At 46.8% G+C, this 24,295-nt stretch overlaps 1 protein-coding gene across 2 annotated transcripts in view; it reads left to right on the forward strand.

Annotated features, from left to right (window-relative positions):
- The first annotated feature begins 1,040 nt into the window (after positions 1–1,040).
- The window catches only part of LOC118392086 (phospholipid phosphatase 3-like), a 43,661-nt gene continuing 20,406 nt past the window's right edge, over positions 1,041–24,295 (forward strand). Inside the window, exons 1-2 of one of the 2 annotated variants that reach the window (XM_052459382.1) lie at positions 1,041–1,700; positions 24,129–24,283. In XM_052459382.1, coding sequence (XP_052315342.1) covers positions 1,595–1,700; positions 24,129–24,283 — 261 coding nt within the window. In that variant the 5' untranslated portion in view covers positions 1,041–1,594. The remainder of the gene's footprint in view (positions 1,701–24,128; positions 24,284–24,295) is intronic. The other variant, XM_052459377.1, reaches the window with a different exon arrangement.

Here is a 24,295-nt window from a genome sequence, read left to right on the forward strand (position 1 = left end):
CAAGAGTTTCAGATATTTTGGCAATGGCATTTGGGAGAGGTGTTGGACTGACAGACAAAAGGTTGCTGGTTCAAGTCCTGTTTGGTAAACTCTGTAAATTGAATGCCCATACTTTCAGTGACCAGTTACGTGTGAGTACAAGGTTGTGTTCATTAAGGCATACTGTACCAAAACGTTTGGCAAAGTGACATTTAAACAAGCTTTCTTTGGACACATTCAGATACCTCTTAATGTCATTACATTTCTTTGCGATTTCTTCTGTTTCATGCCAACTGTACATGCATGACTCAGATATTTGGCAGATTTTTTTCTCCATCAGTAATGCAGTAATGAAGGCCTACTATAGTTGCAGCCTGGTCTCATACACTCATACACGTAACATAGTAAATTCAATCCGGGATCTGAAATTAGTATGATATGTTTGGTATGGTTACATACTGTAATGCTGCGTGTCAAATCTCATCATGGACAACTTTAGCATTTGAGCTAATTAGCAACTTTGCAACTACTTACGCATGTTTTGCTACTTTTCATCTACTTAGCATGTTAGCTAACCCTTACCCTAATCCTTTAACCTAACTTCCAACCTTAACCCTAACCTTAATCCTTAACCCTAAATCCTAGCCTAGCTAACGTTAGCCATCTGGCTAACTTTATCCAAAACAAATGGGAATTTGTAACATATCATATGTATGTAAAATTCGTAACATATTGTACGAATTGCAATTTGTAACATATCATACGAATTGATATTCGTAACATAGCATACGAAATTGATCATTGAAATCCACATATTAATACATACCATACGAAACATAACATCATGATAAAGTCAGTTTCACGGATTTACGTACAGAATAATACGAAATGCTCTGAGACCAGGTTGGTAGTAGTGACAAGGGGCTCGCTGCCCACCGACGCCGCTTCATGGTGCGCCCTGTGCGCTCTGTGTTCTGTGTTGGCCTCCCCAGTACCCGCCGCTGGGAGCAGTGTCAGACTGCTCTTATCCAGGTCCAGAGAACGTTTACTAGCATGAGGTATGGAGCTAATTACTGAGCCGTAGCAGAGAGAAGAGAAGAAGGCTGAGCCAAACTGCTGAGAAGGAGGGTGAGGAGGAGGAGGAGGAGGAGAAGAGGAAGGGTTGATAAAACTACCATATCTCTCTCTCTGCGCTCAGAACGCTATTCTCTGCCAGGCTTTGAAGCTGACTGAGAGAGAGGAGACAGAAGCAGGATTCATTCATCATAGCGCCTTTACAGAAGTTTACCATCCCAAATCGTGAACAGGACAGACGAAAGGTTTTAATCCAGTATCTGAAGAGGCGATTTATGGTGAAAAGTATGCTTTTCTAAAGTAAAATATTTGGACAGACGAGGCATCGCATCGTTGCAGCGCTGATACAAAGTTTGCAGGTCCTCTACTTAGTTGGGAAGTTCGTTTCCCATAGTTGGCTTCTGAGTGACATCTGCTTCTTCTCCGCTGGAATCCTTGACGGACTAAATAACGTGATTTAGATTGTTTGGAGCGCTGGTGGAATTTTAACTGGAGACGGAGTTCTTCCATGCAACAGTTGGCTATTTTGTACAAGTAAGCCATGGCACAACAGACCAGAAACGGAGGGACCTCATTGAACAACAACGGCACCGATATCACCAAGAGGAAGCTGTTGACAGGACTGGACATCTTCTGCCTGCTACTAGGTGAGTTTCTAAAACATATTCGGCAAATACTGTAAACAAAAGAAATGACTTGACAGCACTGAATACCCTATAACATGACCACAACGTTCCAATACTGTCACACTGTAATGGCATCAGGGAAAAGTGTGGCCTATAATACACTGGACAATTAGGCTACATAACATATTTAACACTTTAAAGGGTGTGGCCAGAATGTATATGGTGCGGTAGTGCGTTATTAGTAAGAAATACAAACAGAACCACTCTGCCAGAGTGTGTTACAACAGAGAGAGAGAGAGAGAGAGAGAAAGAGAGGAAGAGAGGAAGAGGAAGAGAGACGACTGGAGTGGATACGCTGCCCTGAGCAGAGAGAGAGGGAGTCAGAGAGGAGACAACTCCAACATTTCCACCGTAAAATAGTTGTCAGACGGTGAGAACCAGGACCACGGGACTCTGTTTTAAGTGCCCCTGCGAGAGTGAGAGAACACACTGTGGTTGACGTGATGTGAAGTGGTCAAACAGGTTGTTATGGTTTCCTAAAGACCACTGTCTGACTGAAAAATACTCTATGAGAATAAACCTACTCGTTGCATTTAGTTGCGATTAAGTCAAATTGTTTATAAATGTTTCTATAATTGGATATTATAGTATCCCAATTAACAGTGGGATAGGTCCCTGCTGTGTGTGTGTTTATGTTTATGTGTGTGTGTCCAGGGGTGAGAGATGTTGGAGGTGTTTTGAAGTGCTGCAACTTTACCATTTTACTGCCCCTTAAAAAGTCTGCCAGCCCCTCTCCACAACCTTTTCCCCTACCACCACCCTCCGTTACCCCTATTGCCGCTATTACCCTCTTGAGCTGCCTTTCCATCTAGAGAACAGGAATTGTATGAAACAGGACTAGAGCTTTGGAATGGTGTGCAATTGGAATTGGAATACAAATGGAATGCTGTGGAATTGGAATATGAATGGAACATAGAATGTGATTATGCTCTGGAGTGCTATTCCATTACGACATTCATTATAGGACATGCAGCATTATGTAGGTCAGGCAAGGCAATGGTGTGTGTTTGTGTTTGTTTGACTGAGGTGATGATGGCTTGTCTGAACAATGCCAGTCATCTCATTCTTTCTGTATCTCTCATTCCCCCCTTTTCTCTCTTTCTTTACACGTTTTCTCCTACAACCCTACAGCAAATCTCCTTCAGCTGCCCCCCAGATCAACTCTCCCCAGATCAACTCTCTCTCTCTCTCTCTCTCTCTCTCTCTCTCTCTCTCTCTCTCTCTCTCTGTCTCTCTCTCTGTCTCTGTCTCTGTCTCTGTCTCTCTCTCTCTCTGTCTCTCTCTCTGTCTCTCTCTCTCTCTCTCTCTGTCTCTCTCTCTCTCTCTCTCTCTGTCTCTCTCTCTGTCTCTCTCTGTCTACGTGTAGTAGTTGCTTACACATTTGTGTTGTGAGGCAGGGGAATGCCTCTGCACTGTAATCCCAGTGGTGAGAGAGAGAGAGAGAGAGAGAGAGAGAGAGAGAGAGAGAGAGAGAGAGAGAGAGAGATATAAATGAGCAACAGAGAGAGAGAGAGAGAAATGAGCAACAGAGAGAGAGAGAGAGATAAATGAGCAACAGAGAGAGAGAGAGAGAGAGATAAATGAGCAACAGAGAGAGAAAGAGATAAATGAGCAACAGAGAGAGAAAGAGATTAGGGAAGGCAAAAGGTGAAAGAGAACAATAACAGTTCTATCGTTTTTGCCCTCACAAGACAATCTGATATAGGAGAGATAAAGTTCAAGGCAATGGTGTGTGTTTGTTTGTCTGAAGTGATGATGGCTCGTTTGAACAATGCCAACCCATCTCTCTCTACGGGGAATGTGTGGAGTATTTGTTGAAACATTTGTGTTGTGAGGCAGGGGGAATGCCTCTTCACTGTAAGCCCTGCGCTGTGCTGAGAGAGAGAGAGAGAGAGAGAGAGAGAGAGAGAGAGAGAGAGAGAGAGAGAGAGAGAGAGAGAGAGAGAGAGAGAGAGAGAGAGAGAGAGAGAGAGAGAGAGAGAGAGAGAGAGAGAGAGAGAGAGAGAGAGAGAGAGAGACCCACCCCTCTCTCTCTCTCTTCTAGTTCTATAGTTTTTGCCCTCACAAGACAAGCTTGATCATATATAGTAGAGATAATGTCCCAGTTTCTTCACAAGCATCACCCTGTCTAGAAACAGCTACAAATGTCAGACGTCGTTTTCCAGCGAGTTTATATTTCTATTAGTGAGCTTATTAAAACATCTCAGACACACATACAGTACAGTATTTCATCTCTAGCATATAAACTCCGAAACAGAAACACTGTTTCATATAAACTCTGTCACAGTCTTTGAATCCATGTGGAGTAGATTTCCGCCACAAACCAACTTCCTCCGCTTAACAAACACAGGCTTGGACGCATTGTGCTTGTTGTCAACACACACACACTCATACACATACCCTCTTTGTGATTCTAAACACAGACAAGCTGTCTTTTATTGATTCGATGGCCTGGTTTAGTGTGGGTAAGGGAGGGAGGGATGTAGAGGGGGATGGATCTAGTGACTAAGGAGAGGAGATAGAGGGGGGCTATCAGGGGGAATGAAAGGGGTAAGGAGGAATGTGCGTTTGCAGAGCACTTGAAGAATGTGTGATTATGAATGGACTTTGCCCTCACCCGTGTGTGTCTGTTTGTGTGTGTGTGTGTTCGTGGCAGGAGAACTTCAGGGATCCGACAAGAGTACCTACCACTCCTCCAACACATGAAGTCTGCTGGTGAACACCATCTATGCAGACAGTCTATAGACCCTCCTGTTACTCTTGGGTAGATCTAAAATAATACATAATCTTCAATACTGCCAGAGAGAACAGCCGCCTAGAGAGAGATTGAGACAGACAGATTTACTATGGAGAGATAATCCCATACTGCCAGAGAGGACAGCAGCCCAGAGAGGAATTGAGACAGACGTATTTACTGTGGAGAGTTAATCCCATACTGCCAGAGAGAACAGCAGCCCAGAGAGGGATTGAGACAGACAGATTTACTATGGAGAGATAATCCCATACTGTCAGAGAGAACAGCAGCCCAGAGAGGAATTAAGACAGACAGATTTACTATGGAGAGATAATCCCATACTGCCAGAGAGAACAGCAGCCCAGAGAGGGATTGAGACAGACAGATTGACTATGGAGAGATCATCCCATACTGCCAGAGAGAACAGCAGCCCAGAGAGGGATTGAGACAGACAGATTTACTATGGAGAGATAATCCCATACTGCCAGAGAGAACAGCAGCCCAGAGAGGAATTAAGACAGACAGATTTACTATGGAGAGATAATCCCATACTGCCAGAGAGAACAGCAGCCCAGAGAGGGATTGAGACAGACAGATTTACTATGGAGAGATAATCCCATACTGCCAGAGAGAACAGCACCCCAGAGAGGGATTGAGACAGACAGATTGACTATGGAGAGATAATCCCATACTGCCAGAGAGAACAGCACCCCAGAGAGGGATTGAGACAGACAGATTGACTATGGAGAGATAATCCCATACTGCCAGAGAGAACATCAGCCCAGAGAGGGATTGAGACAGACATATTTACTATATTTACACACGGACACACACGGACACACACGGACACACACACACAGCGTCCCGGGGCTTGATTGCGGATGTTTTTTAGAAGAGATGTTCTATGTGGTTCTATGTGGAGAGACGCTGTGCTCTTTAGGAAACAACACTTATAAAAACAGACCTCAGCCCTGCTCTACAGCTGAACAATGGGACTGGAGTGCTGTGTGTGTCTGTGTGTGTCTGTGTGTGTCTGTGTGTGTCTGTGTGTTCATGTTCGGACTAGAGCTGGGAAGCTATTCAAGGTTGGTGTCTTTCTCAGAATATAAATTCAAATCCCCCCCCTCTCTCCTCTCCCTCTCTCCTCACCCTCTCTCCCCACTCTGACTTGTTATCCAGTTGGCTGCTCAGAAAGCAACAAAGAGTGAAAGTCAATGCTAAGTAAAGGTCTCTATTAGAGAGATTTTTATTTATTTATTTGTAATAATGACAATTACAACAATACTGAATGAACACTTATTTTAACTTAATATAATACATCAATAAAAATACATTTAGACTCAAATAAATAATGAAACATGTTCAATTTGGTTTTAATAATGCAAGAACAAAGAGAAGTAAAAGTGCAATATGTGCCATGTAAAAAAGCTAGCGTTTGAGTTCCTTGCTCAGAACATGAGAACATATGAAAGTCGGTGGTTCCTTTTTTAACATGAGACCTTAATATTCCAAGGTAAGAGGTTTTAGGTTGTAGTTAATGTAGTATTTATAGGACTGTTTCTCTCTATACCATTTTGTATTTCAAATATCTTTGACTATTGGATGTTCTTACAGGCACTATAGTATTGCCAGTGTAACAGTATAGCCTCCGTGCCTCTCCTCGCCCCTACCTGGGCTCGAACCAGGAACACATCGACAACAGCCACCCTCGAAGCAGCGTTACCCATGCAGAGCAAGGGGAACAACCACTCCAAGTCTCAGAGAGAGTGACGTTTGAAACGCTATTAACACGCACTCCGCTAACTAGCTAGCCATTTCACATGGTTACACCAGCCATTAGGCTGATAGGCTTGAAGTCATAAACAGCACTGTACTTGCGAAGAGCTGCTGGCAAAATGCACGAAAGTGCTGTTTGAATGAATGCTTACGAGCCTGCTGCTGCCTACCACCGCTCAGTCAGATTTCTCTATCAAATCATAGACTTAATTATAACATAACACACAGAAATACGAGCCTATGGTCATTAATATGGTCGAATCCGGAAACTATCATTTCGAAAACAAAACGTTTATTATTTCAGTGAAATACGGAACCGTTCGGTACTTTATCTAACGGGTGGCATCCCTGGATTTCTTTTAGCTAAATATGCAGGTTTAAAAATATGTACTTCTGTGTATTGATTTTAAGAAAGGCATTGGTGTTTATGGTTAGGTACAGTCGTCCAACGATTGTTTTCGCAAATGCGCTTTTGTTAAATAATCCCCCAGCGTTGCATCGATTATATGCAACGCAGGACACGCTAGATAAACTAGTAATATCATCAACCATGTGTAGTTAACTAGTGATTATGAATCATTGATTGTTTTTTATAAGATAAGTTTAATGCTAGCTAGCAACTTACCTTGGCTTCTACTGCATTCGCGTAACAGGCAGGCTCCTCGTGGAGTGCAACGAGATGCAGGTGGTTAGAGCGTTGGACTAGTTAACTGTAAGGTTGCAATATTGGATCCCCCGAGCTGACAATGTAAAAATCTGTCGTTCTGCCCCTGAACAAGGCAGTGAACCCACCGTTCCTAGGCCGTCATTGAAATTAAGAATGTGTTCTTAACGGATTTGCCTTGTTAAATAAAGGTATAATAAAGGTATAAAGATTATAATAAAGGTATCGTCCATTCCGATTAATCTTTCAACCTCTAGTCTCTATATAGCGGCCAATCTTATTAATTTGAGCAGAGACACATCTCCTGTTAATTTCGAAATACAGCTGAGTGAAATCTCAGCCCTGTTACCGTGTTACCATTAGCTGAACATAAGAATGTGTGTTTTTATGTGCAGTCTGACCTGAAGTCAGTCTCTGTGGGAGATGAGAGAGTAGCCTTACAGCCCTGGGAAATCGCCCTATGCTAGTATTATACTCCTATAGCTGCTGTTAGCATTAATCCTCGTCTCTACCTCCCATTAAGACCTATAGCATTACATTATATTACATCAGTTTCACATTCTAGCTTTAACCCATTCAGTCACATACATCTCGTTAACCCAGTACTTCTCCTCCTCTGGTAAAAGGTACTGGTAACTGCCAAAATAATGGAAACACATGAGAAAGTGAGGGATTCAAGGTATATTGAAAGCAGGTGCTTTCACACAGGTGTGGTTCAACATCCCATCATGCTAAGGGTCATGTATAAAAATGTTAGGCAGGCCATCATTTTGGCTACCATGGCTATGCCCCCATAGGATGGCAATGCCCCCATACACAGGGCACGAGTGGTCACTGAATGGTTTGATAAGTATGAAAATGATGTAAACCATATTCCATGGCTGTCTCAGTCACCAGATCTCAACCCAATTGAACACTTATGGGAGATTCTGGAGCAGCTCCTGAGACAGCATTTTCCACCACCATTAGTAATGGTGGTGGAAATTTATTGTGGAAGAAGGGTGTTGCATTCCTCCAACAGAGTTCCAGACACCTGTAGAATCTATGCCAAGATGCATTGAAGCGGTTCTGGCTCATGGTGGCCCAACACCCTATTAATACACTTTATGTTGGTGTTTCCTATAATTTGGCAGTTACCTGTACATCTACTTCCCCAGCCACTTTACTCTGACTGACCAACCGGCTCTATAAATATTTTCCAGAATGTCTTACATTCCTCATCAGCCAGTAGTACCGAGCTCTCTTGAAGTGACATCTGGTGTGTGTGTGTGTGTGTGTGTGTAGGGGGCACTCAGGAAAGGGTGGGAAACGGAAAGGTAGTGTCAGTCGGACGTAGGTGTGGCTCACTTTGCTGTGAAACATAATACCGTCCACTTTCCAGCACTTCCCCCCTCCTCTTCACATCCCTCTACCTCTCTCTACCTCCCTGTAACCCCATTTCCACTCTGCCATCTCCCTCCTCCCCTCCTCCCTCTCCCTCCAATCAGTGGAGTGATGGTGCGAGTGGGACCCTGGAGAGGGAGGAATGTGTTGGGTCTGTGGAAGTAATGAGTTATAGATGTAGCTGGGCCTAGCATGAGAGGTATACAGGCAGGCTGTTGGGGCTAGTGTTTGCCAGGCGCCTGTTGGATGGGTGACTAATCTAACCATAGGTGGCTCACATGGCAACTGTAAACACACACACACACACACACACACACACACACACACACACACACACACACACACACACACACACACACACACACACACACACAGCCAGATCGCAAAAGATCCACTGCGAAATTAGACATCCGTCCAGGTAAGCAGGATGTCCGAAGATGACTTCAAGTAGGCTTGGGTTTTGCTAGGGCATTGTAGACGGGGATACCGGATGGGGGTAAGCCATGAGCTGAGGGTCGCGTGTTGAATCCCAGTGTTAGACAATTCTTTATTTGGGGGTTTTAACACTAGAACCGCTGGGCCTCAAGGGACCCCCCTTCGAGCTAATGAGCAACTGCAACTGCAACTGTAACGGCTTTCGTCATCGGATGAGGAAGAGTAGTCGGACCAAAGCACAGCGTGGTAAGTGTTCAGATTTCTTTATTGAACTGAACACTGAATAAACAAAAACAGCAAAGGGAAAACCCAAAACAGTCCTGCAAGGTGAAAAACACTAAACAGAAATTAACTACCCACAAAAACCCTGTGGGAAAAGGCTACCTAAGACACGGTTCTCAATCAGACACAACGACAGCTGCCTCTGAGAACCAAACCCGGCCAAAATCACAGAAATAGAAAACATAGAACAAAACAGAATGCCCACCCCAACTCACGCCCTGACCAACCCAAAATAGAGACATTAAAAGGATCTCTAAGGTCAGTGCGTGACAGTACCCTTCCCAAAGGTGCGGACTCCGGCCACAAAACCTAAACCTATAGGGGAGGGTCTGGGTGGGCATCTTTCCTCGGTGGCGGCTCTGGTGCGGGGACCCTCGCCGCGGGCCCCAGACAGGAGGGCGACTCTGGCAGCTCCGGACGGGGGAGGAGACTCTGGCAGCTCCGGACGGGGGGAGACTCTGGCAGCTCCGGACGGGGAGGGGGACTCTGGCAGCTCCGGACGGGGGGAGACTCTGGCAGCTCCGGACGGGGGGAGACTCTGGCAGCTCCGGACGGGGGGACTCTGGCAGCTCCGGACGGGGGACGGGGAGACTCTGGCAGCTCCGGACGGGGGGTGGGACTCTGGCAGCTCCGGGCGGGGGGGGGGAGACTCTGGCAGCTCCGGACGGGGGGGGAGACTCTGGCAGCTCCGGACGGGGGGAGACTCTGGCAGCTCTGGACAGGAGGGAGACTCTGGCAGCTCCGGACAGGAGACAGGCACAGGACTCACCAGGCTGGGGAGACACACAGGAGACCTGGTTCTGGGAACAGGCACAGGGCTCACCAGGCTGGAGAGACCTACTGGAGGCCTGGTCTGTGGAGGAGGCACAGGATAGACCGGGCCGTGGAGGCGCACTGGAGGTCTCTAACTAAGGGCTTGCACAACCCGTCCTGGCTGGAAGGTGACTTTAGCCCGGCACGTGCGGGGCGCAGGCACAGGACGCACTGGGCTGTGCAGACGCACTGGAGATACAGCGTGCAGAGCCAACGTAGGATATCCTGGCCCGGGGAGACGCACTGGAGGTCTGGAGAGCAGGGCTGGCACTATCCGTCCTGGCTGGATCCTCACCCTAGCTCGGCAGATGCGGTGAGCTGGAATGTAGCGCACCGGGCTCAGAGCACGTATTGGAGATTTGTAGCGCCAAGCTGGCACAGGACGTGCAGGGCTGGGGAGGCGCTTAGGAGGCCTGGTGCGTGGGGCTGGCACAGTACTCACCAGACGGCTATGACGCACCTCAGGACGAGTATGGAGAGCTGACTCAGGTGACATCAAATCGCGGACACGCTCTGTCGGCCGGATGTCGTGCCTCATGCACCAACCAACACAGCAGCTCTCTCATTGCTCTCTCCTCCAATCTCCCCATCAACTCCTTCACAGTCTCGGCTTCGCTTCCTTCGCTCACCTCCAATTTCACCCCATCGCCCGGGGCCTGACTAGTCCCATGATCGCCACGGTAAGCACGGGGAGTTGGCTCAGGTCTCCAACCTGACTCTGCCACACTCCCTGTGTGCCCCCCAAATTATTTTTTGGGGGGGCTGCCTCTCGGGCTTCCTTGCCAGCCGTGTTCTCATTGTAATGTTGCTGCTAAGCCTTAGCTGCCTCCAGTTCCTCCTGTGGACGGCGATACGCCCCAGCCTGCCTCCAGTTCCTCCTGTGGACGGCGATACGCCCCAGCCTGCCTCCAGTTCCTCCTGTGGACGGCGATACGCCCCAGCCTGCCTCCAGTTCCTCCTGTGGACGGCGATACTCCCCCGCCTGCCTCCAGTTCCTCCTGTGGACGGCGATACTCCCCAGCCTGCCTCCAGTTCCTCCTGTGGATGGCAATACTCCCCAGCCAGCCTCCAGTTCCTCCTGTGGACGGCGATACTCCCCAGCATGCCTCCAGTTCCTCCTGTGGACGGCGATACTACCCCGCCTGCCTCCAGGGTCACTTCCCGTACAGGATCTCCTCCCATGTCCAGGAGTCCATTACACCACGCTGCTTGGTCCTTTGGTGGTGGGTAGTTCTGTAACGGCTTTCGTCGTCGGATGAGGAAGAGTAGTCGGACCAAAGCACAGCGTGGTAAGTGTTCATATTTATTTATTGAACTGAACACTGAATAAACAAAAACAACAAAGGGAAAACCCGAAACAGTCCTGCAAGGTGAAAAACATTAAACAGAAATTAACTACCCACAAAAACCCAGTGGGAAAAGGCTACCTAAGTATGGTTCTCAATCAGAGACAACGACAGACAGCTGCCTCTGATTGAGAACCACACCCGGCCAAACACACAGAAATAGAAAACATAGAACAAAACATAGAATGCCCACCCCAACTCACGCCCTGACCAAAACGATCTCTAAGGTCATTGCGTGACAGCAACATTCTAACAGTGTAATTAATACATTTTATATTGGCAAAAATAATGATTTCGTTGTGTTTATGAAGGTCTTAAGTAACATTAGAATATGACTATTTATTTAATTAATTTCAAATAACACAGCATTTCTTTTAGTTCATGTTTCTGTAGGCTATATGTAAAAAGGAAAAACACAACTTCAAGTGTTTAATACATGTTATTGGTGGAGTGCCTTTGTTACAACTATGAAAAAGAAAGTCGTGTTGGAATGCGGTAACAGCTTTTCAACAACCAAATAAAAATAAATACCCCAACCACCAAAACGCACAGTCAGTGATGACATTTTGGTCTGATAATTGGCCGGTAGCATTCTCACCGGCTTGATCTAACCAAACAGTGTCGTTGCTTCCTCTCTGCTGTCTCACCGTTGTATTAGGTGGTGGCACGGGCACCTGATCAGTGTGCAACGTCCCCACCATCTGAGTCGTTTTCATTCAGATTTTGCAGCAATGCTAACACAGCATGTGCATCCATTTGTCTGGTCTTCATGCCATTGTAAATTGTGCACTCTCACTGTGTACTCCAAGTAGGCCAGAGTGGACTGATAAGACTACTTGGATTTGGTGGACTAATATAGGGGACATTTCATTTAGAGATTATAATTAGTAGATAAATACAGTAGAATGGCCTGCCCCGTTCTTCATTCACAATTGGTGATTACATAATTATGCGTTGTTCGCTGCTACTCGCCATCAACTCACCCATTCTTTCCCATCATATTTAATCTGTTGTTTTATGTGTAAAATTAGTTTCTGTATATTTTAGGTTCAGTTTCGAGGCAATTATCGGGTGATTATCAATTGGGCACAGCACCTTCAAATGTTGGGAGAAGGAGGGGCAACGTGGAAAACATTTAAAAAATGACATTCCCTCCTAAAACTGGTTATAACTCCAGTTTTGTTTGTGATATAAAAAATTCTAACGACAGTATGTTATATAGACTTATTTAGGATAAGTTAAGGATGGAGGGGGGAATGACTTCTTAATTTTCACGATTTCACAGTATTATTTTACCTGATAGTGTGCAAATACTGTATATAAAACACAGGGTAATATCCCAATTTTTTTGGACTGCACTGGGCCTTTAACCCTATCACAAACCCTTAATTTAACCATTTGGAATTTATGCTTAAACTTAACCTTTGAAATTTGACGTTTATGGGCAAACATCTGATTCTGCAGTGAGACTGTGAGAGCTTTTTGCACACACACGCGCGCACACACACAGAGACATAGACAAACACACACACAGACATAGACAACACACACACACACACACACACACACACACACACACACACACACACACACACACACACACAGAGACATAGACACACACACACACACACACACACACACACACACACACACACACACACACACACACATACACACACACACACACACACACACACACACACACACACACACACACACACACACACACACACACACACACACACACACACACACACACACACACACACACAGAGAGAGACATAGACAAACACAAAAAACAAACACATACTTAGGGTTAATTGTTGTGTCCGGTGCTGTTTATTCTCCTGTAGACCAAACACAGTTGTGTTTACAGTGAAGTATTACAACCCCATTCTTACAGCTCCAGACGGTATTATAGCCCTTTACGGGGCTAGACTTTAGAGTATATACACAATGATCCCGGCCCCCACACTACAGACAGACAGCAGTTGGAGTGGGAATCATTAGGCTGATATGAGAAGAGGAGCTGTGTTTATACTCACAGGGACACAGACTACCGATATGTCTATAGGGCTGTATACTTCAGGAGAGAAGAGACAAACCATTATTGGATTGACGAGATTATATGTAATCTAATATATCATCTAGAGATAATTATATATACACTCCCACTCATTTCTCCTCTGCCATAGCTGTATTATGGTGAGAGAGGAGGTCTGCAGTCCTATGCCTGACATTTACTGTATACACACATTGTGCACACATGCTCCCCTTGCTCCATTCATTTACCGTTCTGTGCATTAATTAATACAGTCAGGCATGTGAACATGGTTCATATCATTTATAGGACATTTCTGGCTTGGTATTGTGATGTCATGGGATAGTTGGTATATGGTTAGGCCTATGGGTGTGGATTGCTTCTCTATTCAGACCCTGTGTTGTGTAATACATGCCATTTAGCAGATGCTTTTATCTGAAGTCACTTACAGTCATGCGTGCATATATTTTATGTATGGGTGGTCCCGGGAATCAAACCCACTACCCTGGCGTTACGATCGCCATGCTCTACCAACTGAGCTACAAAGGTAAGGCAGCTCCTGAGGCTTTAGCTCCAGAAATGTACTGGGTTGCATAACTACAGTAGATTGAGATCCTTGCATGTTGACTACACCAACCGCCATATAGGGCACCCGGACTGTGGCACAATGCCCAGGCTGATCTCTGACTACTGGGTATAATGGCTCCAGTGGAACTACCACTTTTAGGGCTCCTGAGTGGCGCAGTGTTCAAAGACACTTCATCTCAATGCTAGAGGTGTCACTACAGACCCTGGTTCGATTCTGGGCTGTATCACAACCAGCTGTGATTGGGAGTCCCATAGGGCGGCGCGCAATCGTGTTAATGTTTGGCCGGGGTCGGCCGTCATTGTAAGTAAGAATTTATTCTTGGCTGACCTGCCTCGTTTTTTTTTAAAGAATTCTAAGTACATCACACACAGTTGGTGTATGAGACTATGGGTTGTATGGCTAGATGATAATGATACACTCCTGAGGTTTCTGAGACCTCAGGGTTGTCATTATATATGTTAGTGTGACAGACTGGACTGGACGTGTGTGTTTGTCATGCAAATCAAATCAATCAAATCAAATTGTATTTGTCACATACATATGGTTAGCAGATGTTAATGCGAGTGTAGCGAAATGCTTGTGCTTCTAGTTCTGACAATGCAGTAATAACCAACAAGTAATCTAACTAACAATTCTAAAACTACTGTCTTATACACAGTGTAAGGGGATAAAGAATATGTACATAAGGATATATGAATGAGTGATGGTACAGAGCAGCATAGGCAAGATACAGTAGATGGTATCGAGTACAGTATATACATATGTGATGAGTATGTAAACAAAGTGGCATAGTTAAAGTGGCTAGTGATACATGTATTACATAAGGATGCAGTCGATGATATAGAGTGCAGTATATACATATGCATATGAGATGAATAATGTAGGGTAAGTAACATTATATAAGGTAGCATTGTTTAAAGTGGCTAGTGATATATTTACATCATTTCCCATCAATTCCCATTATTAAAGTGGCTGGAGTTGAGTCAGTGTCAGTGTGTTGGCAGCAGCCACTCATTGTTAGTGGTGGCTGTTTAACAGTCTGATGGACTTGAGATAGAAGCTGTTTTTCAGTCTCTCGGTCCCAGCTTTGATGCACCTGTACTGACCTCGCCTTCTGGATGATAGCGGGTGAACAGGCAGTGGCTCGGGTGGTTGTTGTCCTTGATGATCTTTATAGCCTTCCTGTAACATCGGGTGGTGTAGGTGTCCTGGAGGGCAGGTAGTTTGCCCCCGGTGATGCGTTGTGCAGACCTCACTACCCTCTGGAGAGCCTTACGGTTGAGGGCGGAGCAGTTGCCGTACCAGGCGGCGATACAGCCCGCCAGGATGCTCTCGATTGTGCATCTGTAGAAGTTTGTGAGTGCTTTTGGTGACAAGCCGAATTTCTTCAGCCTCCTGAGGTTGAAGAGGCGCTGCTGCGCCTTCTTCACGATGCTGTCAGTGTGAGTGGACCAATTCAGTTTGTCTGTGATGTGTATGCCGAGGAACTTAAAACTTGCTACCCTCTCCACTACTGTTCCATCGATGTGGATAGGGGGGTGTTCCCTCTGCTGTTTCCTGAAGTCCACAATCATCTCCTTAACTTTGTTGACGTTGAGTGTGAGGTTATTTTCCTGACACCACACTCCAAGGGCCCTCACCTCCTCCCTGTAGGCCGTCTCGTCGTTGTTGGTAATCAAGCCTACCACTGTTGTGTCGTCCGCAAACTTGATGATTGAGTTGGAGGCGTGCGTGGCCACGCAGTCGTGGGTGAACAGGGAGTACAGGAGAGGGCTCAGAACACACCCTTGTGGGGCCCCAGTGTTGAGGATCAGCGGGGAGGAGATGTTGTTGCCTACCCTCACCACCTGGGGGGCGGCCCGTCAGGAAGTCCAGTACCCAGTTGCACAGGGCGGGGTCGAGACCCAGGGTCTCGAGCTTGATGACGAGCTTGGAGGGTACTATGGTGTTGAATGCCGAGCTGTAGTCGATGAACAGCATTCTCACATAGGTATTCCTCTTGTCCAGATGGGTTAGGGCAGTGTGCAGTGTGGTTGAGATTGCATCGTCTGTGGACCTATTTGGGCGGTAAGCAAATTGGAGTGGGTCTAGGGTGTCAGGTAGGGTAGAGGTGATATGGTCCTTGACTAGTCTCTCAAAGCACTTCATGATGACGGAAGTGAGTGCTACGGGGCGGAAGTCGTTTAGCTCAGTTACCTTAGCTTTCTTGGGAACAGGAACAATGGTGGCCCTCTTGAAGCATGTGTGAACAGCAGACTGGTATAGGGATTGATTGAATATGTCCGTAAACACACAGGCCAGCTGGTCTGCGCATGTTCTGAGGGAGCGGCTGGGGATGCCATCTGGGCCTGCAGCCTTGCGAGGGTTAACACGTTTAAATGTCTTACTCACCTCGACTGCAGTGAAGGAGAGACCGCAAGTTTTCGTTGCAGGCCGTGTCAGTGGCACTGTATTGTCCTCGAAGCGGGCAAAAAAGTTATTTAGTCTGCCTGGGAGCAAGACATCCTGGTCCGTGACTGGGCTGGATTTCTTCTTGTAGTCCGTGATTGACTGTAGACCCTGCCACATGCCTCTTGTGTCTGAGCCGTTGAATTGAGATTCTACTTTGTCCCTGTACTGACGCTTAGCTTGTTTGATAGCCTTGCGGAGGGAATAGCTGCACTGTTTGTATTCGGTCATGTTACCAGACACCTTGCCCTGATTAAAAGCAGTGGTTCGCGCTTTCAGTTTCACGCGAATGCTGCCATCAATCCACGGTTTCTGGTTAGGGAATGTTTTAATCGTTGCTATGGGAACGACATGGGATTGTTATCTGACGCAATACGAAACATATCCCAGTCCACGTGATGGAAGCAGTCTTGGAGTTTGGAGTCAGCTTGGTCGGACCAGCGTTGGACAGACCTCAGCGTGGGAGCCTCTTGTTTTAGTTTCTGCCTGTAGGCAGGGATCAACAAAATGGAGTCGTGGTCAGCTTTTCCGAAAGGGGGGCGGGGCAGGGCCTTATATGCGTCGCGGAAGTTAGAGTAACAATGATCCAAGGTTTTTCCACCCCTGGTTGCGCAATCGATATGCTAAGAGCATGGGATCCATTCCGCTGTCCTGTTTGAAAGGCAGAACACAGGATCCGCGTCGCGAAAAACATATTCTTGGTCGTACTGATGGTGAGTTGACGCTGATCTTATATTCAGTAGTTCTTCTCGACTGTATGTAATGAAACCTAAGATGACCTGGGGTACTAATGTAAGAAATAACACGTAAAAAAAACAAAAAACTGCATAGTTTCCTAGGAACGCGAAGCGAGGCGGCCATCTCTGTCGGCACCAGAGAGTCCCGTTGTGCGTGCTGTCGGCAACAGGTTGAGTGATAGGAATTGGGATGAGGTCTCACTGTAACTGTCTTCTCCTGTGTGTGTGTGGGGGGGTCTTTCTTCCACAAACTGTTTTAGAGTGGTGTTGAATTCTTGAATATAATTCCAGGGTGTTCAGCAGTATCTTCTAAGTGTGGGTTTAAAGTTTGGGTTTCAAGTGTGTGTTAAGTGGAATTCTGTGTGTGGGAATCACACATAAACATCTGACCACCCCTTCTGTTTCTCTCTCTGGTCTCTACCTCTGGTCTCTCCCTCTGATCTCTACCTCTGGTCTCTCTCTCTGGTCTCTACCTCTGGTCTCTCTCTCTGGTCTCTCTCTCTGGTCTCTCTCTCTGGTCTCTCTCTCTGGTCTCTCCCTCTGGTCTCTCTCTGGTCTCTCTCTCTGGTCTCTCTCTCTGGTCTCTACCTCTTCCTTCTCTCTGGTCTCTCTCTCTGGTCTACCTCTGGTCTCTACCTCTCCCTTCTCTCTGGTCTCTCTCTCTGGTCTCTACCTCTGGTCTCTCTCTGGTCTCTACCTCTGGTCGCTACATCTGGTCTCTCTCTCTGGTCTCTACCTCTGGTCTCTCTCTCTGGTCTCTACATCTGGTCTCTCTCTCTGGTCTCTATGTCTGGTCTCGCTCTCTGGTCTCGCTCTCTGGTCTCTCCCTCTGGTCTCTTCCTCTCCCTCTCCCTGACTCTGGTCTCTCTCTCTGGTCTCTCTCTCTCTGGTCTCTCTCTCTCTGGTCTCTCCCTCTGGTCTCTCCCTCTGGCCTCTACCTCTGGCCTCTACCTCTGGCCTCTACCTCTGGGCTCTCCCTCTGGTTTCTACCTCTGGTCTCTCCCTTCTGTCTGGCCTTACCTTCCCTGATAGGGCCTCATCTCTTCTCTTCAATGTCACACCGGCCCCTCTGTCCTCAAAACTAACTATCTCGCTCTCTCTCGGTGTGGGGAGATATTCACTGTTTAGGGGAACAATGGTTCTTTTGATGCGTCTGGACTCTTTGTATCATATCGCTAATGAGCACTAATAGTCCTCTAGTATAGCGAGGGATGGATGGGGAGAGATAAAGGGAGAGTGGAAGGGAGAGAGAGATTGTTTATCTATTTCACTTGCTTTGGCAGTGTAAACATGTTTTCCCATGCCAATAAAGCACTTTGAATTGAATTGAGAGAGAGTTCCTCACTTCTTGTGTATCTCTCAGCTACTCCTCCCCTCCCTCAGTGTCATTGACTGGTCATTTAGTTGACAGGAGACTGATTTATAGAGGTGGCTGTATGGGCAGCCAGGTCGCTGAAGATCCACTGCGAAATTTGACATCCATCCAGGTAATGTTTTAACCCTACCCCAAACATGAACCCTTACCTTAACCATTTGTAAGTAGTGCCTAAACTTAACCTTCCAAATTGGACTTTTATGGACAAACGTCTAATTCTGCAGTGAGACAGAGAGCTTGTTGATATGTGGTTGTATATTACACTGTGTAAGATTGTTGTTTGGCTGTGGTTTTATCCAGCTTTTAGTTCTTGTCCTTATCTCTATCTCTCTATCCTGTTTACATACAGAGGTCTGTAGAGGAGAGGCTCACAGGCTCACAGCTTCACTGGGGAACAATACCGAGAACATTCACAGCCTAGCCACGATTTAACACCCATTGTCTTGATTTAGGAACACACACACACACACACACACACACACACACACACACACACACACACACACACACACACACACACACACACACACACACACACACACACACACACACACACACACACACACACACACACACTGACTTGTGGTTGGCAGTAGTCCTTATTGTAGTCCATGACAGGGGAAGCAGGTCTGGGCTGGGCTGGTTTCCCAAAATCATGGTAGCACTAAGATAATCTTTCATCCATTTAGTTTAAATGGAATTAAGATGATCTTAGTGCTACTATGCTTTTGGGAAACCAGCCCTGATCTCTAGCCCAGATAGAGACACCCTAGCCACTATTACAGTACACTCTGCCCTTAGTGACTCTGCTGCTCTGACATCAGGGCCTTGAGGTAGGGATGGGTGGAGAAGGGGAGGAGGAGAGGGGAATGAGTAGAGGTAGAGAGATGGAGGGGTAGAGGAGAGGAGGGTCATCAACTTTCAAAGGGCATCCAGCCCTCCTCTCCAGACCAGGTATTTGTAATAACACCATTATAGCAACAATAGAGAAACGCCCAGCGGGCCTGACAGACGGCTCCATACTCCATAGTCTATACTCTATATAGCTCTGGGAGTTTGTGTGCTGCTGGAGTCATATGTGGTCTCGGGTTTCCCTCCTAAACCAGATTTCACATGATGGCAGAAATGTGCTGGACTCCCCAGTCCCCATGGGGTCAGGCACAGGAGCAGGTGGAAGATTAAATCGTTTGAACTTTGAGCACAGCAGAACTGCCTCAAAAGTGTCGTGCTGGGCACAACCTCCCCATCCTATGGAAAGCAGCTGTTTTTCCCCTTACAAAGAAAAGACTAGGGGGAAGGTTGAGTTATGTAACAGCTACTCACTTCCTTCAGATCTAAAAACACTTAAGGGGTAGAGGGTAGGGGGAGCTCATATAGAATGATAGAGACCTATAGTGGCCAAAAGGTAGTATTAGCGTGGGCAGCGCCATTGAGGGCTTCCACCATTTTAATGTAGTCAACTGGATGGGACTTCCAACTTCATTGGCTGATCCCTCCTAGTGACTCCAACCGGGTCATCAGGAGGGATCAACCAACTGTGAAGAAGAAAATGGACTACTTCAAAATGGAGATTGCCTCAATGGCGCTGCCCATGCTGTCACAGATGCCATAATAGCACAGATAGAATGATGAGGCCTCTTTCCATCTCTATGGGGGGGCTGGAACAAGGACCCCAGCGGCTCTCCTTTGCAGGTGCATGTCTGTAAAGTCTCCTGGCCCAGAGGTTGTCCAATCAGGTGCCTTTGTGTAAAAAGCTGGTTGTTTATTGGTGTGAATAAAATCTCTCAGAGTAAGCACGTTTGAGCCACACCCCCTACCCTGCCTAGCCCTGGCTAGCTGGCTGCCCTTTCACTGCAGCAGAAAAGAGGCCATTCATTCTGTACACTGCTCTGCTGACACAGCAGCGTGTGTGTGTGTGTGTGTGTGTGTGTGTGTGTGTGTGTGTGTGTGTGTGTGTGTGTGTGTGTGTGTGTGTGTGTGTGTGTGTGTGTGTGTGTGTGTGTGTGTGTGTGTGTGTGTGTGTGTGTGTGTGTGTGTGACAGCAGCTTGTGTAGACAAAGCTCTCCCAAACACACTCATACACAGATCAGCTGTGGGGTAGAATTGAAAATGCGAGCAAAGAGAGGAGAGGAGAACAGAGGAATCGAAAGTATGAGAAGGGCTCCTGACTGGAGCAGTGGTCTAAGGCACAGCATCTCAGTGTAAGAGGCATCACTACTGTCCCTGGTTCAAATCAAGGCTGAATCACATCTGGCTGTGATTGGGAATCCCATAGGATGGTGCACAATTGGCCCTTGCCTAGTCTCTCTCTCTCTCTAGTTAAATAAAGAAAGAAGGGAGGAGTGAAGATGTTCAAGTCATTGGGAGGCCTACAATACTTCAGGCTAGCACTCATCTTGTGTGAGGTCACTCTCTGACCCCTGACCATTAATCTCTAACCTTGCAAAGTGCAATAGTTCCTCAGGGTCCACACATGGCTTAATGTCACACACACACACACACACACACACTCACACACACACACAGTGTTCTATAGGGAAACTAGGGCTCAGCTAATGAACGTCATCAATTAGGACCAGATAGAATGTTCAGTTCCTCAGAAAGGTACCTCGCTGTACATAGATTTTTCAAATTTTATTTTATTTTGTATTATTGACTGTACGTTTGTTTATGTGTAACTCTGTGTTGTTGTTTTTGTCGCACTGCTTTGCTTTATCTTGGCAGGTCGTAGTTGTAAATGAGAACTTGTTCTCAACTGGCCTACCTGGTTAAATAAAGGTGAAATAAAAAACAAATAAAAGGTGTCAGGTACCCTACTGAACTCTCCCTCCTTTTCCCACATTTTTCCCTCCAGTTTCTCCAGGCCTTGTCATGACCACCCACACAAACACAGTTGCATGCACACTAATACTGAGCTGATCTACAGTATCTTCATGCGGAGGAGAGACAGAAAAGGAGGAGTGTAGCTTTAATAGACTAGCAGGGAGAACAGGGTCAAACCCTTTAGCCCCCCCTCTATCCTTGTCCCCTGTCCTTCTGTCTCCACGGTCAGGGTTGACCATGGTCTGTGTGACCGAGACAGAGAGGAAATCCTCTGTTTTGAGCAGATCACAATGCCTATTCCTCTTCGCTACAACTCCGGCCATTCACCCCTATCCTCCCCTCCCTCCCCTAGTTTACATTTTAGTCAGTGAGCAGTGAGCAGGGTATATATAGTTCTAATGCTGTCTGGGTCTAAAGCCATGTATAGTGCCACTAGAAGTTCAGAAAGGAATCAATCATCTTGAGCGCAACACACACACACACTGACTTGTGGTTGGCAGTAGTCCTTATTTTAGTCAATAGATTAAAAACTGGATAATCGGAAGCATAAATCTGTATAAACAGCTTTTTTTTCATCAACCCCACTCTCTCTCCTGTCCCCCTTCTCTCTCTCTCCTGTCCCCCTTCTCTCTCTCTCTCTCTCTCTCTCTCCTGTCCCCCTTCTCTCTCTCCTGTCCCCCTCCTCTCTCTCCTGTCCCCCTTCTCTCTCTCTCTCTCTCTCTCTCTCCCCTTCTCTCTCTCCTGTCCCCTTCTCTCTCTCTCTCTCTCTCTCTCTCTCTCTCTCTCTCTCTCTCTCTCTCTCTCTCTCTCTCTCTCCCCCTTCTCTCTCTCCTGTCCCCCTTCTCTCTCTCTCTCTCTCTCTCTCTCTCTCTCTCTCTCCTCCCCTTCTCTCTCTCTCTCTCTCGTCCCCTTCTCTCTCTCCTGTCCCCCTTCTCTCTCTCTCTCTCTCTCGTCCCCTTCTCTCTCTCCTGTCCCCCTTCTCTCTCTCTCTCTCTCTCTCTCTCTCTCTCTCTCTCTCTCTCTCCCCTCTCTCTCTCTCTCTCTCTCTCTCTCCTGTCCCCCTTCTCTCTCTCTCTCTCTCTCTCTCTCTCTCTCTCTCTCTCTCTCTCGTCCCCCTTCTCTCTGTCCTGTCCCCCTTCTCTCTCTCTCTCTCTCTCTCTCTCTCTCTCTCGTCCCCCTTCTCTCTGTCCTGTCCCCCTTCTCTCTCTCTCTCTCTCTCTCCTGTCCCCCTTCTCTCTCTTTCTCTCTCTCGCTCTCTCTCTTTCAAGTGTTATATTCTCAGCTAAGGGTTTTTTGGCAATGTGCAAGAAGATAAACAGATAAGTATTGCTGGTATTTACAATGTTGTTTGTGCTCCACTGCTTTTCTCATTACAACAGGCCACAAATCTTGCTGCTGTGATTGCACATTGTGTTATTTCACCTAACGGATATGGGAGTTTATCAATGTTGGATTTAAAAAATATATATTCTTTGTGGGTCTGTGTGATCTCTAATGTGGTCTTACATTTGGCCAGAGGTTAGGAAGTGCAGCTCAGTTTCCACCTAATTTTGTGGACAGTGAGCACATACAGCATCCTGTCTTCATTTGAGAGCCAGGTCTGCCTATGCTCACTGAGTCTGTACATAGTCAAGGATTTCCTTCATTTTGGGTCAGTCACAGTGGTCAGGTATTCTGCCACTGTGTACTGTCTGTTTAGCACCAGATAGCGTTCCAATTTGCTGGTTGATTCTTTCCAGTGTCTCAAATAGTTATCCTTTTGCTTTCTCATCATTTGGTTGGGTCTAATTGTGTTGCTGGCCTGGGGCTCTGTGGGGTCTGTTTGTGAACAGAGCCCTGGCATCTACTGGGCAGAGAGATGGGGAGGGGAGAGAGGATTCAGCAAGGACAGAGAGCCTTTTATAAATAGGCAGTCAAGGCAGAGAGGAGAGGGTCTGACATCAGAGAGCCCCCCCCCCTTCTGTTTTCTGTTTCACACTCTTGAGCTTCCCTGCTCTTTGAATGGTTTAGGCCGGTTAGTGGAGGACTGTGTGTGTGTGTGTGTGTGTGTGTGTGTGTGTGTGTGTGTGTGTGTGTGTGTGTGTGTGTGTGTGTGTGTGTGTGTGTGTGTGTGTGTGTGTGTGTGTGTGTGTGTGTGTGTGTGTGTGTGTGTTTCCCACGTGTGTTAAATCCATGACCTCCTTTCACTCCTTTTTATTAGCAAGTAAATCCCCCCTCCCAAGGACCAGGCCAGTATGAAGGGAGAGAGAGGCAGGTGGTTCTAGTCCTTCAAATGGGCTTGGCTGTTTACCATGCGGACCACTGGAAGTCTCACAGAGTGTGTGCATTGACAGTAAACTCAACAGTACATTAAAATAACTATCTACAAGTCTGAGAGAGACACCCGTTCCCAGTCTCTCTCTCCAGTTGCAGCCATGGTTGGTGTGTGTTTGTGCAGGTGTCTGCAGTGTACTCCCCGTCTACCGCCCTGGACCATTCAGATGTCTACAGAGAGAAAGAGAATAGGGAGAGGGAGAAGGAAGGAAAGAGAGAGCTGAGTGAGAGACAGAAATTAGATCTAATGGAGAAGGAGAGAATGAGGAAGAAGAGGGATAGAGAGATATTTGCACAACTCACACACGTACACACTTTAACCGACAGAGTAGACTGCAACTCTACGTTTTCTAAATGGGCTAACTGTACTACAAGTTTAGTAGCACTCCTCTCCATTCCTCCATTTAATGGGATTAGTTCAATCCAAACACTGTAAATAGAATCAGCAGGAGGTTGTTGACAATGTAAACAAGGGGTTTAATGCCCTGAACCACACATGCTGTTTACCACACCCACTAGGCTTCTCTCCACAGGTCACAGGTGAGTTGACTGTGTGTGTTGAGTGCTCATATGCGTGTCTGAGAGTTGTCCTAGGTGTGTGTTGACCTGTGAATGTATGCATGTGTTCAGTCATGCTGCCCAGCCTTGCTATCCACCGCACCTCAGTGCATCCGTACCAGCGTGGATTCTACTGCAGTGACGTCAGTCTGCGTTACTCCTACAAGAGCTCCACCATCCCCTCCTCTGTCCTCACTGGCGTGGGGCTCACTCTGCCCAGTATGGCCGTAAGTCAGACC

Source organism: Oncorhynchus keta, chromosome 1 (genome assembly GCF_023373465.1).
Source record: "Oncorhynchus keta strain PuntledgeMale-10-30-2019 chromosome 1, Oket_V2, whole genome shotgun sequence".
In the NCBI taxonomy this organism is placed as follows: domain Eukaryota; kingdom Metazoa; phylum Chordata; class Actinopteri; order Salmoniformes; family Salmonidae; genus Oncorhynchus; species Oncorhynchus keta.